Genomic DNA, 17,543 nt, shown 5'->3' on the forward strand with positions numbered 1-17,543 from the left:
GTAATCAATTACGAGCCTTTTCTTTCCTCTCAATTTCTCTGATCTCTTTTCTACATAGAATGCTTGGCATGCCCAAGGAGACTGTGTAGGTTCTATCAAGCCTTGCTAGAGAAGTTCCTGGCATTCCTGTCTTGCTAAAGCCAAATCAGATGGAGACATTCCAGGATGGCTGGCTTTAGTGGAGTTGACATCTTCATTTAATTTGAAGGGGAGAGTGATGAAGAAGTCCGAGTTCTTGTACAGTGGAGAAGGGTGATAGAAGTTTCTATGAGAATCAGCACAGCATGGTATGAACAACTCTTTTAAGTGAGCAAAGTCCAGTGGGACCTCTGCAATGGAGAACTGGTTGGGATTCTGAGTATAAGGGAGAAATTCCCGCTTATACTTAAGCCCTGTTGGCAGGATTTGTAGTTTTTCAGCCGCATGATAAGTATCAAACCCAACTAGAAGATCTCTTCCAAATATATAGGAACCAATGACGTGGATCCATACAATACAGTCAGGGAAGAACTGTATTCCAATCTTTTGTTTAGAGACCATTGTAGTCTGAAAGCTTTTGCCATCTGCCGCTGTGAAGTGATAAATCTTTTTCCTCCATGCTGAACTAGGCAGAGCATCAGGATTTAACATTGTACAATGAGATCCTGTATCCATCAAAGCAGTAACAGAAATAGGTTTTTCATATTTGCCAGGTAAGACATGGATGGATACCAATGGTGTAGGATGAATAGGTTGTGCTGATGTGACTTCCGGTAAAGATGGGTTTTCCATACTTTCTGGAGAAGTAGGAATGAATAATGATGTAGAAGAAGAAGAGTTGGTTTGAACCGGTGTAGGTATTTTTCTTGGAGAAGGTATTTCAGGGAAACAGTAAGATATATCTGCAAGGATATAATCAGGTGAAGGTAGATGTGACAGCCATTGTAGATCCTCTGAAATTGATGGAAGATCTGGAAAGTCTGATGGTTCTTGTTTTACTTGCAGAGCGGGACCAATAGTAAAAATAGATGTTTCTTCGTCTGAAGAATTTTCATCATCTGTGCTGGTGTCTGAGTACGGAATGGCAAATAGAGTCCGAGAAGACGCCATTTCTTCTTCTGAGAAAAGAGACTCAAGATCATGATCAGATAAGTCATCTGGACATGAAGCCTTTAATTGATGGAGAAGAGCAATAGTCTTCTTAGGCTTATTGGGGCATCTCTTTGCATAGTGCCCTGATTGACCACAGATGTAGCATCTATCTGTTTTATGCTCCTTTGTATTTTTTCTTCTGAACCAGCGTAACTTTCTTCCTTTTTTCTGTTTGTACTGAGGAGGTTTCTTTGAATAAGATGAAAAATGTTTCTTCTTCTTTGGCTTGCACGTACAGTGCTTATCCTTGCATTTAACTTGCAAATAATCCCGATTGCATAGATTTTTCAATAGTGCTTCTCCTTTTGCAATCTTTTTGAATAATTTTTACTGCTCACACATTTTATCAAGGGTAGCCATGGTAAACTGCCAAATTTCTCCAAGAGATATATGAGTGATGTCTCTATGTGTTTCTGTCATCATTCTCTGAATTTCTGGCTGCATTTCTTCAGGCAGAGAACTGACGAATATGTACTTAAGATCATCACTGTTTGGACCAGCAAGCTCATAGTAAAGTTTTGACATATGAACATAATGAACTTCAAGGTCTTTTCTTTTCATAGAACAGCACTTTCTGTCAAAGTATTCTTGTTTCCTTTGCCTGAAAATCATATTGTAATCTCCCAGAAATTGTTGATGAATCTGGGCTAGAGCTTGAGCAACAGTACCAATTTGAACAAATTGGAGCTGTTGATATTCAAACAAGTGAGAGAACCATTCCCTTAATGTGCCAGTGAATCTCGACGTGAATTCAGTCAAGACAGCTTGGAGATTGGCCTGAGGGTTTATCATTTGCAAATCAAGCCAAGCATTGAATTCCAAGATCTTGTTTCGCCATTGTGATAGAGGCACAGTATCCAAAGAGAACCAGGGACCAGAACCTGGTCTTGGTGGGAGAGAATGTTCTGGAGCAAGAGATTCCAATTCTTCAGTTTCTTCCGTGATTTTCGGCTCTTGCTGTGTATTCATCAATACATGAGGACTTTGTGTCTGAGATTCAGCTGTAGATACCGAGGTACCAGTCTCTTGACCAGAAGAGTAAGAACTAGAGCATTGTAGCTCAAACTGAGATAGGTCTGAATCAGAAACATACGACTCTGATGAGGAAGGAGTCAACTCCGTCGAGGCAGAGTTTGTATGCTGTATTGCCAACTGAGGTTTGGCAGGTCCTTTATCCTTTGAGATAGAAGAAAAGGATGGATTTTTAGAGGATGTGGAAGATGTCCTTTTTGCAGGTTTAGACACCGGTTTGGATGCCCGAGGCACCAAATCTGAGACTGTGGCATATTGCTTGACAGGCATAACCTTTGACATGAAAGGATGAGGTGTAGCAATAGGAAAGTTGAGCGGAGAAGAGACAGGTTGTTAATTGGGATACAGATCTCTTTCAATTTCACTGATCTGTTCCTTCAGCCTCAGGATTTCTCTGTCCTTTTGTAAGAATAAAGGCGATGTAGGCTGAGTTGCCAGAATCTGTTCCATTTCTTGTTCAAGCTTAGATAACCTGAACGAAAGCTTTGTATGCATTTGTGAAGCTTCTTGTCTGAAAGAAGTGACATGGGTTTCAATGGAGCTTGTCCTTTCATAGACCTCAGAGAGTCTGTTGTCAATCTTCTTCAGATATCGATTCTGGGCAACGGCATTGTTAGTCTGCCAGTTTAAAACTTCTTCTGCAGCTGAGAGAGGGGCCAAACTGCCTGCAGGTTGTATTGTATCTTTCATAATGAAAGGTCGTGTAGGAGCTTTGGACTGCTCATTTTCTTTTCTTTCCAGAGGAGGGAACTCCTCAGGATTAACCATAAAGCAAGGCACTGCAACTGGCTTTGGAATCTTAACTGGCTCAAAAGAACAAGAATAAACAACTGAAGGAGGAGGACAGGACATAAGTCCTTCTTCTTTTAGTATTTCAAAACATCTCCTCAGATAATCATCATTGGACATAGGTTTGTTCTTTTCTGGTGGAAGACCAATCCAAGGTCTGTCTTTCCTGGTTTGAACAGAAATTTGAACTGAATCAGGTTGGTCATCATCTTTGTCATCATGTCGATGAGAACTAGTACATGCATGTTTTCTTTTCCAAGTCTTAGTTCCCTTTGATATGATCTCTTGGTCATCCAGATCATCTTGACAAAGGCATCCGGCATCGCACATAGAGGGATCAACATCCCAAATAAAATGACCATTGATTTTGCTTTCATAGACTTCCCATCCATTTGAACTGAAGCTGTGAATGGGAATCTTCTTCTCATAATATCTCTTTACTGGTTGGATCATAGAGATAGTATGAGGTGTTGAAGAGGACAAGGCCGTGGAGGACAGATAAGAGACTTTGACAGTTTTGTCAAGTTGCTTGATGAAGATGGGATCTTGTTTCTGGACAAGCTGTGAGCTCTGGTGAAGCTTCTCATAGTTCGTGATCCATACTGAGGGAATCAATTTTTCTAACTCCTCACGAGGCAGTTGCCTGGGAGTCTGAACTATGGTTGGAGTAAGACCACTGTCAGCAAAGATAAAGACTGCATCTCCGCTGGAGAGACCAGGAGTCTGCAGATTTATAGCATGGTCTTGTAGCCTGTACACCATCTGATGATGGAGGGTGGCTGAAATAGTGTCAGCGACTTGGTCAGCGCCTGTAATCTGAACTTGAACTTTTAAGGCCTGACTAAAATGAGAATCCTCCAAAGACCTGTTGAAATTGGGGAAGAATGTAAGCACGACACTCCCTGCGTTCAAAGTTGTAGCTATAGAGCCGATCACCGCATGTTCATAATTTAGATAACGAGTATCTAGCAAAGAGAGTCTAGCAGTGATTGGAAGTCCTTGTCTTCCATGGTAGGAAAACACAAGTCTAATGGCTCCAAAATGAAGATGTGTATACTTCTGTTGTCTCCACTGTTGTATGAAGTGTGGAGGGATTTCTAGGGTTACATACTGTTCAGTAGTTACTGAGGACAGAATACATTGAGAAAGAGCGGATGACTGTACATACTCTTTTACTGCGATAGAAGGTCTAGAAATTATATGTCTTAACTGTCGGGAGAAAGACTGATTACGGCGGAAGACTGAGTAAGGGTTAAGTATAGGTACAAGGGAATTTTGGATCTGGGCTGTTTCAGGTATATGGGATATCTCTACCAGGTTATCTATCTTTTCTGTAATATATTGTTTACAGGAAGTAGGTAGAGTAAGGGAAGAGGTTTGAACTATAGGGCTAGTACTGGTTTCCATGGTGGTAAGGATAAAAGATCCTTAGTTCGTGGCGTTGTAACCGAAACCGCGCTTTCTAAGCCAGTGGGAGCAAAGCTCTTGCAAGTTCCGTTTTCCAGCCTATAAACTTTCAGATCAGAAGTACTTTAGCAATTTCTGATGTGCAGGATCCTCTAAAGAGGCAAGCACTGAGCATACTCTTGATTGTACTGGTAAGAGGATGATGAACAATAAAGGATACTAAAGACTTTAATCATTAACACTCTGGTTATCTTATAAAAACACTTTATGTGTAAAGGCACTCCTCTTTTACCAGCAACTTACCTCCTTCTCTTTCCAAGGCTCTGATACCAGATGGCCGGGAGCTGTTCACTGTACCCACTAGAAAGTACTATTGATTAAATCCAGTTCAGACACTTAATTATCACTAACACTCTTAGCCTTTCAGCTCTCTTACTCCAATAAGACCGGCGCCCAGAGAGCGAAGCTCGACTAGGGTTCTTAACTCCAGTTTGGTCACTTAGGCTTCCAAATAAGCCGATGCCTAAAGAGAAATGCTCGACCAGGGAACTTTACTTCGGCACACTCACTCTACTCAGCCCAGAGAGCAATGCTCGACCAGGGCAAGTCCTAAACTTACCTTTTTAAATTTACCAATTTACCATTTTTCCATCACTCTCGAATTTATACTGGTGCACTCATCAAAATAATGGGTTCTACTGCCATCCCATCCCGAGTCAACACAAAATCGATAAAATCATAATGCGGAAAAATGAAACATATATAAACAGTATATAACTAAATAATCAAAATATTAATCATTTAATCAGAGATATCACGTAAAATATTAACATGACACATGTAAGCAGATATATGACTTTAACTTACAGCTTTGATGACCTCCTAGCTTTGCTCCGATGCCTCGGGTGGAGCGAGCCGAACTAACAGATTATCTAATCACAGAAAATAATTAATCAATAACGCTGAAACAGTTGACAATTAACTCTAGGTCTAGATTCCTAAGACCGACTGTCTAAAAATCTCGACTCGGAAGAATTCTACCGCAAAACCTCCCTTAAAATACGGACATTTACCCCCCGTAAAACAGGTCTAGGACTTGCCAGAAAACACTTCAAATAATCAACATTTCATTTTAACGGGAGTCGAGTCCCCAAGATTTCACTATTTTCCCGACTTCGCCACACATCACAAAACACGACCCAAGGCAGACAGGCCAACAAATAATTATTTTAACTCACAATATTTTTTAATATTCAACATAATTCAATAAACATATAATTTACCAAAGAATTCTAAAATCAACGGGCCAGAGAAAATTACCGAGATGCTTGATCACTCGATCGACTCGCCTCCAGCTGCCGGAGTCCGATCGATGATCCGAACACAGCAACGGACTCGAAACGACGCGCTGATTACAATCCCCGCTTACGATCTTCCGATCCGACCTCCGATCATCCAGAGAGATTTATGGATGATCTCGGCCGTCGATTTGCAAACGGAGTCCGATCACCACGAAACCGGTGCCATTGCGAAGCTTGAGCTGAGGGAAGTCCGATATGTCCTCCGATCATCCATCCATCTCCGGTGCTCGCCGAGAAAAATAGAAAACGCCGGCTGCCTCTAACTTTTTACTTCGCCGGATCTTGCAATTCCGGCAGCCTCAAGGGGTGGCGATGGTCGGAAAAGAAAGCCTCGGAGCTGCTGATCATTTTGAGCCTAAAAACGCCGCTAATGGTCGCCGGAAACCCCTTGATCGATAACAAGAAAAATTCTGCCGGAACAAGCCATTTTCGCCGCTTGCTGACGGCGCACCTCCCGACGTCGACGCCACCCTTGGCCAAGCCTCCAGCGTCCGTCCACCATGGACGCCCCCTTCTCCCTTTTCCCTTTTCCCTTCTTCTTCTTCCTTCCCTTCCTTCTTTCTTTTCTTTCTTCTTTCTTTTCCTCTCCATATCGGCTTTTGGTCCCTGCATTTTTCTTCCTTACCATTTGGTCCCTCAACTTTTTCCTACAGAAATTCCAGTTAACCCCTAAACTTTCTTTAGCTTTTCAATTAAGCCCATAACTATTTAGTTTGGACCAAAATAAAATTATTGAAAATACACAATTACATATTTACCCTTGCTTTAAAATATAAAATTACCAAAAAGCTCTTACCGACATATTTAATTACAAAAATATCAAATATACAAATTTTTGTTAAAACTCCATATTAATAAAATTATACTTTTAATCCTTATCCTAAAATAAATTTTTAATCTAGTCCTCACACAATTAATTTAATTAATCAATTTGTTAAATATTTTTCAATTTAGCTAATTAAAATGCCCTTTTTTCCAATAACTCTTTTATAAAATATCCTTTACAAATTCTTCCATAACTCTCAATTATAGAATTTAATTTATATATATTCATTTGGGAGAAAATTTGATTAATAAAAAATATAATTTATTTCTCATAGAATTTACTTAATTAATTCCTTAAAAATTAAACTAATAAAATATAGAAAATAACTTCTTTATTTGTCTAGTATTAAAATTTCCATTTAAATCATTTCAATTTAAACCAAATAAAAATAAAATAAAATATATTTAAATAAAAACTCATTTATTAATTATTATTAATATTATTATTATTAAAGAAAAATTCTGGGTATTACAATAAAAAAATAATAACAAACCAAAAATTAAAAGAAAATATTTTAAAAACTCAAAGTACTGTAGTGGTAATATGGAGTAACTTGCCTTAACATTATCTTGAGTTACCTTAACCACACCCGATGTATGATGCTAGATACTTAAAAAGTTATATTTTGGAAACAAAAGAATTTAAAGCGTGTAGTTTATAAAGGAACTCACAGCAGCCAAATGCTCTGCTTATAGAGGTCCAAGGTGTTCACCGCAGGAGGAACACGAGTTGGAACATATCAGTTCCTTTCTTCATGCTATGATGGAACAATCATACCATCCATTAGTTTCAGTTTTTTTGGATATCTATCTTCTCTCTCTTCATCAGAGCTCTCACTACCATCCCAGTATCTCTTGTGATCAATAGCTTCTTCTTCCATAGGGTTTATCCCAATCTCTATTGGCCCTTCGAGTCGGTTGCAACACTCTTCCTCTCGGGAATATAGAGGAATGGCGGCACACTTTTTCACCATGCTAGATTGCATACAGCAGCTCTCGTTATTTTGCCAGTAGAATTCAAATGAGGCTTCATTGTAGGATAACTCATTGGCCTCTGTAGAAGAGAAATTGGGATCGTAGAAAAGAATCACATGGTCTGATCCAACATACTTGTTCTTCCCTGATACATGAGTTCTACTGCTATAAACTTCTTTGCAATCAGTATATTCACCACGATAGTTTTTAAGTTGATAGACACAAAGAACATCAAAGAAACTGTTGTGATATTCAAATTCATCCTCAAATGCCAGAACAACACATAGAGTGAATCCCAAGAGGTTATGCTTATGAGAACGTGGATGCAACTGGATCACGATCGAACTTCCCTCGCTTTGATATCCGAACCACTTAGGAATTTTACTTCCAGGATACCAGATGCTAAAGGATTCCTACATTTCAAGGATCAAAATGCTTGTAAGTAGACTTAGTAATGCAGAATGAATGAGTAGAAGAAAAGAAGTGCCAGAGAAACATACCTCATCTTTTGCTCTCATTGCTACTTTCTGAATCCAAAACTGTGCATCTGCCAGAAAATCACTCCAAGCACTTTCGTCCATTTTGAAGCAACTAGTAAATATAATCTTTTTATCATAGAACGTATGAGTATATTTCAACTGAAAAATCTGTTTGAGGCCAGAGATTGTTTCCAAGGATCTGCAATCATGTGCATCTATATCTGTCAGAGAATGTGGAACCTCCGGTAAAGATCGAAGTCTCCTACAGGAACTTATGTCAAGACAACGCAAATTAAGAAGGTATTTGAAGCTTGGCAGTTGATCAAAATAGTTTCCACTTAGATCAAGCTTTGATATACAGGACAAATGGTTCATATGAGAAGGCAATTTCAATAGATTACATACGCCGACTGAGAGGTCCTCTAAAGTTGTCAAATTTGAGAGCTTCTCCGGAAGCTTTTCAAGTTTAGGGCAAAAAGTGAGAAATAGCCAGTAGAGAGCCTTCAAATTACAAAAGCTTTCTGGAAGATGAGCAAGATTTCTGCAATTTTCTAAATATATTGAGGAAAGCCCTTTCAGACGCTCAATAGAGGATGGTAGCTCTTTAATGGCTGTTCCATTTAAGACAAGTACCTTCAAACGATCCATACTCTCCAAGATTTCTGGGAAACTCTGCAGATTTGAGCAGCCACATAAACTAAGGCTTTCAAGAGATTTTAACTTGCAAATGCTGCTTGGAAGACTCTCAAGCTTAGTGCAATAATTCATTTCTAGAGTGCTAAGAGATTTCCAACGAGTGGTACTTGGCATACTTCTAAGGTTCTTGCAGCCGGATAGTTTCATGTAACTAAGATTACTGGCTGTTGTTAGCTCTGTAATTCTTATTAATGCTTGCGAGTAACTAAGATCAATCACTTTTAACTTCTTAAGATCCTGGAGTAAAAAAGATATAGCTAGAATGCGTCAGAACTCTTAAACCTCATGAGTTTGAGGAAAGAACAATCTATATAAAAAGATTGTACCTTGCATCCTTTCCAAAGTCGTTTTACTTTGCTATAAGGCAGGACAAGGACAACAAGGTTCATCAGGTGGATACGAGCAGGCAAAGATTTCAATGGGTATCCGTGCCAATGTAAATATCTTAGCTCATTAGAAAGAGAGTCCAGTCCTTGCGGGAGGCGTATCTTAGTACATTCTTTAAAACCACCGTGGATATAAGATTGGTAGAATTTGAGAAATCTTAGATTATACATTCTCCCGAAGGCATTTGAATTCAGTTCAATCTTGTTTATCATAGACGTGTTAAGGCACATACCTTCAATTGTTTCAGTTCCCTGAAAAAGAAAGAGAAAACAAGCATACGTATGACAATAAACACACCAACAAGTAACAACTACTGGAGAAGAGCTATGAGTACATACAATTAAGATCGTTATGATCTTACCAAATTTCTTGAGAATACATGTAGAATGTCTTCATGATTCCATAATCTAGTGCGTTGGCTTGGCTGTTTAGATTCTTGGAGAACAATCTCCTTGCCCATTTCTTGCAACAAATCATGCATTTCTACTTTATCATTTAAAATAGTTATGAGAGATTTATCAACCAGAAGACACAATCCAATCTTTGTTGAGAAGCCACATCCATCTAATATCTTTGTTACCATTTCCACGCTTTCGCCTCTGAAAAAACATGCAATGTCAAGAAAAATATTCTTCTCTTCTGCATCAAGGCCATCATAACTAATTTTCAGAACATTTTGAGTGGCTCTATGAGGAGCTTTTTTTAATTTGTCTAATGCACTTTCCCATTCTGTTTTGCTCTTGCCAAATAGAAAGGAACCCAAAACTTTAAGAGCCAAAGGAACACCCTTAGCATATTCTATGACCAAATCTGATAGATAGCTGTAATCTTCTGGGACACATTTTTTCTTGAAGGTGGTCTGGTTAAAAAGTTGAAGAGCTTCATGATGAACTAATTCTTTGACTTCATATATATCATCTACTATTTTGGTAAGTACTTGTTTATCTCTACTTGTTACAATAATTCTACTTCCTGGACCAAACCAATCATGGCTTCCAACTAGTAAGTCTAGTTGTTCTGAATCATTCGCATCATCAACAACAATTAAAACCCTTCTATGCTTAAGCATCTGCTTAACCCAAAAAGAGTATCCAATATTGGGCGTATCGATCTTGAAATCTCTTTTCTCCAATGTCTTAGAAAGAAGTTCCTCTTGTAAACGGGCTAGTCCCCCATTCTTTTCAAAATTTCCCCTAACATTTGCAAGAAAGCAGGATCCTTCAAATTGATATGCAATTTGGTAAAAGACAGCTTCAGCAAGAGTTGTTTTCCCTATACCTCCCATACCCCAAATTCCTAGAAAGCGGACATCTACCGACCCAATAGACAATAATTCTTTGATTTGCTCAATCCGTGAATCTACTCCCACAATGCCCTCTACTACATCACTTGAATATGATTGTTTCAGTTGTTTCAAAGTATACATGACAATTTCATCAACAAGTTTGGACTCCGGCCTGCCAAATGTGCGAGTAGATCAGCAGAAATATTTGTGTATTAGATACATAATCTACTATATACATTTTTAAGTGGATCAACCAAAAGAAATGCTCATTTGTTTTAAATATTACCTATAATTTAAAAATATAGCTTTTTGACATATATAATTTTTTATCTTGTTACAATTCGCGTGTGCCTTTACTTATGTGGCTTGTCGACGTGGAAGTCCATTTGCCAATGTAAATAAAGTCACACGCCTTATTAGGCTTGGATAAAATGGTAACAACACGAAAAGTACATATGCTAAATTATTACATTTATAACATATATTATATATCTGAATAAATGACTATGATATATATATGCTTATTAGGCTCTTTAATTTTTCTAATGTTTTGATATTATAAGTATTACATAATTAGATCACATCAGTTCTGATAATTGTAGACAAATTATTATATATAACCAACTAATTGAGTTACTGGTTATCAAATTCATTAGGAAGAAGAAATCAGTTCTCAGAGCATTGGCATGATTTTCTCTTCTTTTTTTCTTTTTACCTTTTTTTCGGTAAACTTCCTGCCAAACCTTTTTGAAGGAGAAAGAAAATTCATCTACTTACACGGATAAGCCAAACTGATAAATGTATACGTTTTATACAAGACTTGGATAGAATTGTAGCAATAATAAAAAATACATATGCCAAATTATTATATTTTAAAAATATATCTGCAGACGTGCTTAATAGGCCTCTTTTAAGTGTAATGCTCTAGATTTCTATTTACAATAATCTTCAACTCAAGAAATGCAAAAGGGTTACTGAAGAAATGTACCTAGTAACACGAGAATCGAATGCAGACAAATTGGCTGCTTTGGACAAGGCATTCTTCCACTTCTGCACTTTCTCAAACTGATCATAGCTTGGAAATGCTTCAGCAAAAACACTAACATCTGATGGACCCACATGATAGAATACTGGCAATACCAATTGCCCACAAGTCTCTTTGCATTCAATTATCCTTACAATTTCATTTAAACACCATCTGGAAAAAGCATACCTTTCTGAGAAAATAACGATTGCAATTTTCGACTCTTCAATTGCTTTTGAAATTGCTGGAGTTATTTCTTCTCCTACATGAAGATCATTGTTGTCCATGAAAGTGATGACCGACTTCCGAGATAAAGCAGCAAAAAGATGACTTGTAAAGTTGTCACGAGTATCTTCACCTCTAAAACTCAAGAAAACATCATATTTCCATTGATGGGTAGTATGGGAAGTGGACAAAGAAGTAGCCATTGAAAAAAAGAAAAAAAATTTGGTGTGTGATAGTTTGCAGAGTTTATCGATATCTAGGGATACAAGAGTTATTCTTGTAGCTAAATATATTGTTAAACAGGACAAAGATACTTTCTTTTCTTTGAATCACGAAATTTCTTGCGATTTTCTTGTGGAAACAGCTGTCAAATTTTCGTGTTTTGTCTGCTAAAAGCAATTAAAGCAACACCATCAGTACTGTCAACAAAGCGTTTGATAAAATGCTTCAGTATCACTATCCCCATCACTATCAGAGTATTCTTTAATCATTTTATGTCCTTTTGTCAGAAAGAAAATACCTATCACCTTCTTTATAATAAAAGTCGTTATCAACTTTGGTGGCCGCAAAAGACCTTCTAGATTCAACTCATACCAAAACTTTCATCATTATAATGTACCATTATTATAATGCAATAATGCTACCTAAGGTCCCCTTTATATCCACCGTAAGTAGCCATGGGCTGGCTTAAAAGAAGATTTTTGGGCCAATGAGTTGTGGTAATGGGCAAGCAAGTAACTACGATTCCAGCGGCCTTGACCTCTTCAAATTTCTCTAGCTCAAGCTGGCCGGCAAGCCTGATTTTGGGAACTATTATGCTCATCAGGCGGACAATTCACTTTATTTGGGCTTGATAAAGTAAGAAGGATCCATTCCAGGGCACTGGTATAAATGTAACATTCTTTTACAAGTTGAGATTTGAGGGTTAAAATGTTGCAATTCAGGTCCACAACCTTTCGCCTCCGCTCATAATTAACCCGTGAGTGCCTGTAATTCATAACAAAAGCATTATATGGAACTCTAATCCTTCATTTTTATAAAAATCTTAAATTTTATTATTAAGTAACGAGAAACAGAGAGGTAATAATCTCCAATACATTAGAATATATATATATATATTATAGACAGCTCATGCACAAAAGTTTATCACATGAATAAATTCTTCTTAGGCTAGTCTCAAAAGTTTCATTGCCCACTTCCAGCAAGATAGTATGTCAACTCATTGATCTAATTATATATATATATATATACACTCCTCCACTTAACTGGTAAAATCTCAAAGGAATAACATACTTTTTGAGTCACACTGATGTGTTTAGAACAACAAATGAAATTTATAGACATCTTATTTAATTACATATAGCAGCTAGCATCTCTATTCTTTGTTAGATACTGTTAATAATTTACTTACATGCAAATACAGATGTAATCTATAAGTAATGTTAGCCAACAAGAAGATTGAGAGTCCCAATTCTTTAATAATCTACCCAGCTGAAACATTAAATAAATTCCCAATACATTAGCATTTCTTAGAAAATTCAGCAGGTATATATATATATTATCTGTAGCCGAGAATCATATAGGTTATATATATATAATTCTACATCAGTACTTTATCAATATTGTTATTATTGTATACAAATGAATTTATCCCTTTAGATAACTCTACTCCTCAAACATTGGAGGAATTGATGTCTAAAATAATATAACATATGTGACACTCTAAATTGTTATTCTTGCTTCATGCACAAACAACAAAGAATATAAATATGCATGCATTATCCAGTAGTCTAACAAATCTAATTAGAATACTACTTTTTGTTTGGCATATCATTAACTCTACTCTCTTTTTTTTTTTCAGTTTTATCTTTATTTCTTATTTGTATCAATTTTGCCATCAACTTTTTGAATTGTATCAATTTTATCCCAATCCAGAAATAGTATGTGTCCGAGCTGAGGTGGCATGCTTAGCTGTTAAAATCCTGTCCTGCAGGGACAACTTACTTCACTTCATGAGATTTGTGCCTTCGTATTAATTCTTCTTTTAATCTTTTTTTTTTTGTTATATTGTGGTTATGGTGAAATGATAGTGGAAATCATCCTTTCAACTGCACTTTCATTTCTTCAATAATTTATCTGCAATTCATGGTTTTGTTTTCATTCTTTTACCGAATGTGTGCATCTTTCTTTCCATTTTGATGGGTATATTAGTTTGTAATTTTGCTACTTCCCCCATTAAAGTGGGTGCTTATGGACAATTAGTCACGTTCAATGTTTAAGTTGATTACTTCATCTGCTGAGACTATTGCTAATTGCGTAGAGCATCTTTTAAGAGAATTTTTGTGATTTGATTATCCTTTTTGGTCTTCATTGATCCTTTCATGATTATGATGATCTACTTCCCTTCAAAATATTGCTATGCTATGTATTATCTGGAGCTTCCTCATTTGATATTGCAAAATCAGAAAATTCTATAAATGAATGCAGACATGTCATATGTTGGAGAAAAGGGCTGGGAATCATTTGCAAAAAAAATGTCGTCGTTTTTTTGTCTTGGGAAAGATTTGTATGAGTAATACATCCACTAGGAGAGAGAAATTGCCACTCTGGCAAGCCATGTTAGCTTGAGCATACGCCTAGAAGCTAGTGGATACAATTGAAACAAAACTTAAAGTTGATAGGCTGAATTGATAAGAAAGAAAAAGAAAAAGATATAATTAGAAAACTGGACAAAGTTGGAGATAGATGAAATGTTTAAACCCTTTTTGGTTTCTCCTGTTGATTGCTATCTAGTTAAAGTATTGAGTTTATTTTCTGTTGTTGATTGTTATCATGATCTTGTGGGTTTGTGTATTGGTTAATATATACAGTCTTAAACTTAAAATAAAAGCACTCTAGCTTTGTGAGTAGGGTTCAATTAAACAAATAACAATAGATTTTTATATATATAATAGTCAAAATAAATAAATTTATTTATGTATTATCTCAAAGTTATCAGTTTTGTCTCAATATCTTGTCTTGCCGTACAATGAGGCATACATCTCTAATTTAGTTTCTATCTGGGTACAAATTAAATTAAATTAAATTGGACAAGTACCATAAACAAAACCATACTTTACTACAATTGAAGTCTTTTAACAAATTAATTTATTTGTTTGGTTAATTATTTAATCGTTAATAATGTCAATTATAAACAAGCTCAATTTCCAAGTTGCTTGTATAAAAATCATGTAACACAAATAATCTCCTTGCTGATAACTGCATCAAATGTTGTCTACATGGAGCTGCTTTATTAGTACACACTTTCTATAGACAATTGGCCCTTCTAGTCGATCACTTTGGAACTGAATTCTATGTTTTTTTTTTCTTTAATGTTGCAAGTAAAGTCTCACTTTTGGGAAACAATCTTGTTTAGCCATTTATCTATATGTTGGGATATACATATAACTAATTAAGTTTTTTATTCTGTGCATGCACTTCCTTGATTGAAAAATATGTGTTATATATATTGAGCATATGTATAAATATATAAAGAAATGAATTACGTAATAGAGCATAATTCTTCCTTCCCCTTAATTCCTTCCACTTCTTCTGCCAAAATTCTGATTTGAAACTTTTCTTCTTCTTTTTTGTTTTTTTCTTTTCTGAAAGAGATTTCAGGTCTGTATTTAAGATATACTCTTAGAGATTGTGCTGAATAAATACTGAGAGAAAGAAAGAGAGAGAACGCCCAAGAAAACAACAACTACAATATGGTAAATGGTAATAATGCTAAAGAAAACAGGAAAACAAAGAAATCAAATTGCAGTTTACTGTATATACTGTGTGGTGGGTTCTTGCAAGAGCAGCTGATATTTGACTTGTTAGCTTCTGACCCAGTAAGGAAAAATTATGAGCATAGGCACTTTATTGTCGAATGGTCAATTAGTTAACAATCACTTTTTATTGTGGACATTGCATTGGCTTGATCATGTCCATTACTTGTCTCTCAAATTAGGCATATGGAATTCCTCATGTTTATCTCATTCCTATCAATCGTTTGAAGCCTCGTTGAAGGGTCATATAATGGCAGCCTTGACTTCAAAGTTTTTCCATGAGCTTGAAAATAATCTTTCACCCCATTAAGACTACTAACTAATGAATGACTTTTCCTGGTACAGTCATGAAGAAGATAAGTTTACTTATCAATTGCCAAGTGGTTGTGGAATTTGGAATTATTCTATTGATATGATTAAACTTTTCAATAAATTCGATAACGAAGTCAAATTCTTTGTGATCAGTAACCAAGAAAAAATAAGTGTGAACAGAAAAGGTTTGCACAATGTCAAGTGTCAAACTAGCTAGGGTTAATAGTAGATCAAGAAGATGAACTAATTAATAACCAATAAGATTCCACAAAGATGGCCATTGATCACGTGGAGTACCTAATTTGTCGTTTGCTTAGTCTCTAATACAAGGTCCTAATTTAATCTTTAGCAAATATAATTAATTAAACTGCATGTGAAAGGTTAATGGTCCATTCCTGGAGATTAAGAACGCAGGCTTTGAACTTGAAAGAGAGGACTTTTTATGAGAAAGCAGAAACGTGCAGCACCTATTATAGATTCGAGGCAAATTGGTGCCTTTCACATGGGGTTTGATTTGTTTAAGGCAAAATGGACTTGGTTTAAGATATGATTGTTTAATAAGAAGATGGGGATGGATTTTATTTGTTTAATGAAACGGAGTTTGATTAAGGTTAGATATAGTATTAATTTATATATGTATTAAGAACCACTAGCTAGAATTAAAGGTGTGTTAGTTTCTAAGCATTAATTCATCTCTTTCATCATCATTTTCCACAACTTCTTTCTCAAGGTAAGAGCCTGCCTTTCTTGAAGACCCCACCTAACCTTGTCTATGAAGCTCTTACATAAATTGTATACGCACTACATTTTGTCATTTTGTGTTGAGACTTGTTTTGGTTAGTTGTATAGCTAGCCACAATTGCAGTTGACTATACTACACATAACATGGAATTTCATGTGCTAAGGCAGGAGCTTCCTCATGCTCATATGATTTGTATAGAAAAACAAAACTAAATATGATCCATTATTAACCAAATTTGTGATAGAAAAATATTGATTTCATAGACAATTGATGTTGTAAAAGACTGCTAAATATTAATATACAATTGTGTGAATGATTATAAAGTGCTAAAGGCCCTTCATATATACATGTAGGTAGATACAATATTTCTTTAATTGTTGTAGTTGCAATGATTTATCAGGCTTAACTGTAAATAATTCTTTTTTTTTCTTCATTAATCCCTTTCAATAATTGGCAAGTAGTCAAATCCTCAATTGAGAAGTATAAAATGTTTGGAATGATTGTAAGGCATGAAAGAAAACTGAGCTTCTAATTTTATTGACAAAAGGCACAAACTCAACATAAAGTTATAAACCATATCTATTCTTGTGAACTTGAAAGTCTTCGAAGTTGGGTATCCAATATTAATGTTTATTATCACTAATTATATCAATTGAGTAATAATTTGAAAGATTCTATGTTTAAGTTTCTAATTGATCATGAAAGAGCACTCACCTAACTTAATATTAAATATTATTGAATTTTCATGCAAGTGATATTTAGAATCAGGAAATTATAAGTTCAGATTTAGTTGAAAAATTATGTAATTATAAGTTCAAAATCAATGGAGGACCAACTAATAAAAATAATCAAAGATAGCTCTATAGTGGAAAAATGTGTTGTTAAAGTGACTTTAGGCTTTGTTTTGATTCCTTAACTCGAGAGGATAGACCTTTTAAGTGGAACAAATAGGTTAAAAAATAATCAAAAATTGCCCTCTTTTATTTTTGGAAAGTTATCAGTTCGAATGTGGAAGGAAATGGATGCATCACAGAATGCTTATTGTTAAAATAATTACA

General features: G+C 35.8%; 2 protein-coding genes across 4 annotated transcripts; both read right to left on the minus strand.

Annotated features, from left to right (window-relative positions):
- Positions 1-1,438: 1,438 nt before the first annotated feature.
- LOC125370129 lies at positions 1,439-6,163 on the minus strand. Its single transcript, XM_048374600.1, has 2 exons — positions 5,680-6,163; positions 1,439-5,291 (listed from the first exon to the last, which is right to left on the minus strand). The coding sequence occupies exon 2, from the start codon at positions 4,357-4,359 to the stop codon at positions 2,497-2,499; it is 1,863 nt and encodes a 620-aa protein (XP_048230557.1). The 5' UTR covers positions 4,360-5,291; positions 5,680-6,163; the 3' UTR covers positions 1,439-2,496.
- A 131-nt stretch (positions 6,164-6,294) lies between these two features.
- On the minus strand, positions 6,295-12,148 carry LOC8272452 (disease resistance-like protein DSC1). 3 transcript variants are annotated; one of them, XR_001534891.3, is made up of 6 exons: positions 11,356-12,148; positions 9,444-10,539; positions 9,022-9,333; positions 8,021-8,932; positions 7,218-7,933; positions 6,295-6,326 (listed from the first exon to the last, which is right to left on the minus strand). XR_001534891.3 is itself a non-coding variant. In XM_002509590.3 (5 exons), exons 1-5 carry the CDS (start codon positions 11,817-11,819, stop codon positions 7,304-7,306), a joined length of 3,414 nt encoding a protein of 1,137 aa, XP_002509636.1. In that variant the 5' UTR covers positions 11,820-12,147; the 3' UTR covers positions 7,091-7,303. The 3 variants fall into 3 exon arrangements, 1 of the variants encoding a protein (XP_002509636.1); XR_001534889.3 differs by having other exon boundaries at positions 6,295-6,367; positions 11,356-12,147; XM_002509590.3 differs by lacking the exon at positions 6,295-6,326 and having other exon boundaries at positions 7,091-7,933; positions 11,356-12,147.
- Between the last annotated feature and the right edge of the window lie 5,395 nt (positions 12,149-17,543).

The sequence above is a fragment of the Ricinus communis genome, chromosome 5 (assembly GCF_019578655.1).
Source record: "Ricinus communis isolate WT05 ecotype wild-type chromosome 5, ASM1957865v1, whole genome shotgun sequence".
Classification (NCBI taxonomy): Eukaryota; Viridiplantae; Streptophyta; class Magnoliopsida; order Malpighiales; family Euphorbiaceae; genus Ricinus; species Ricinus communis.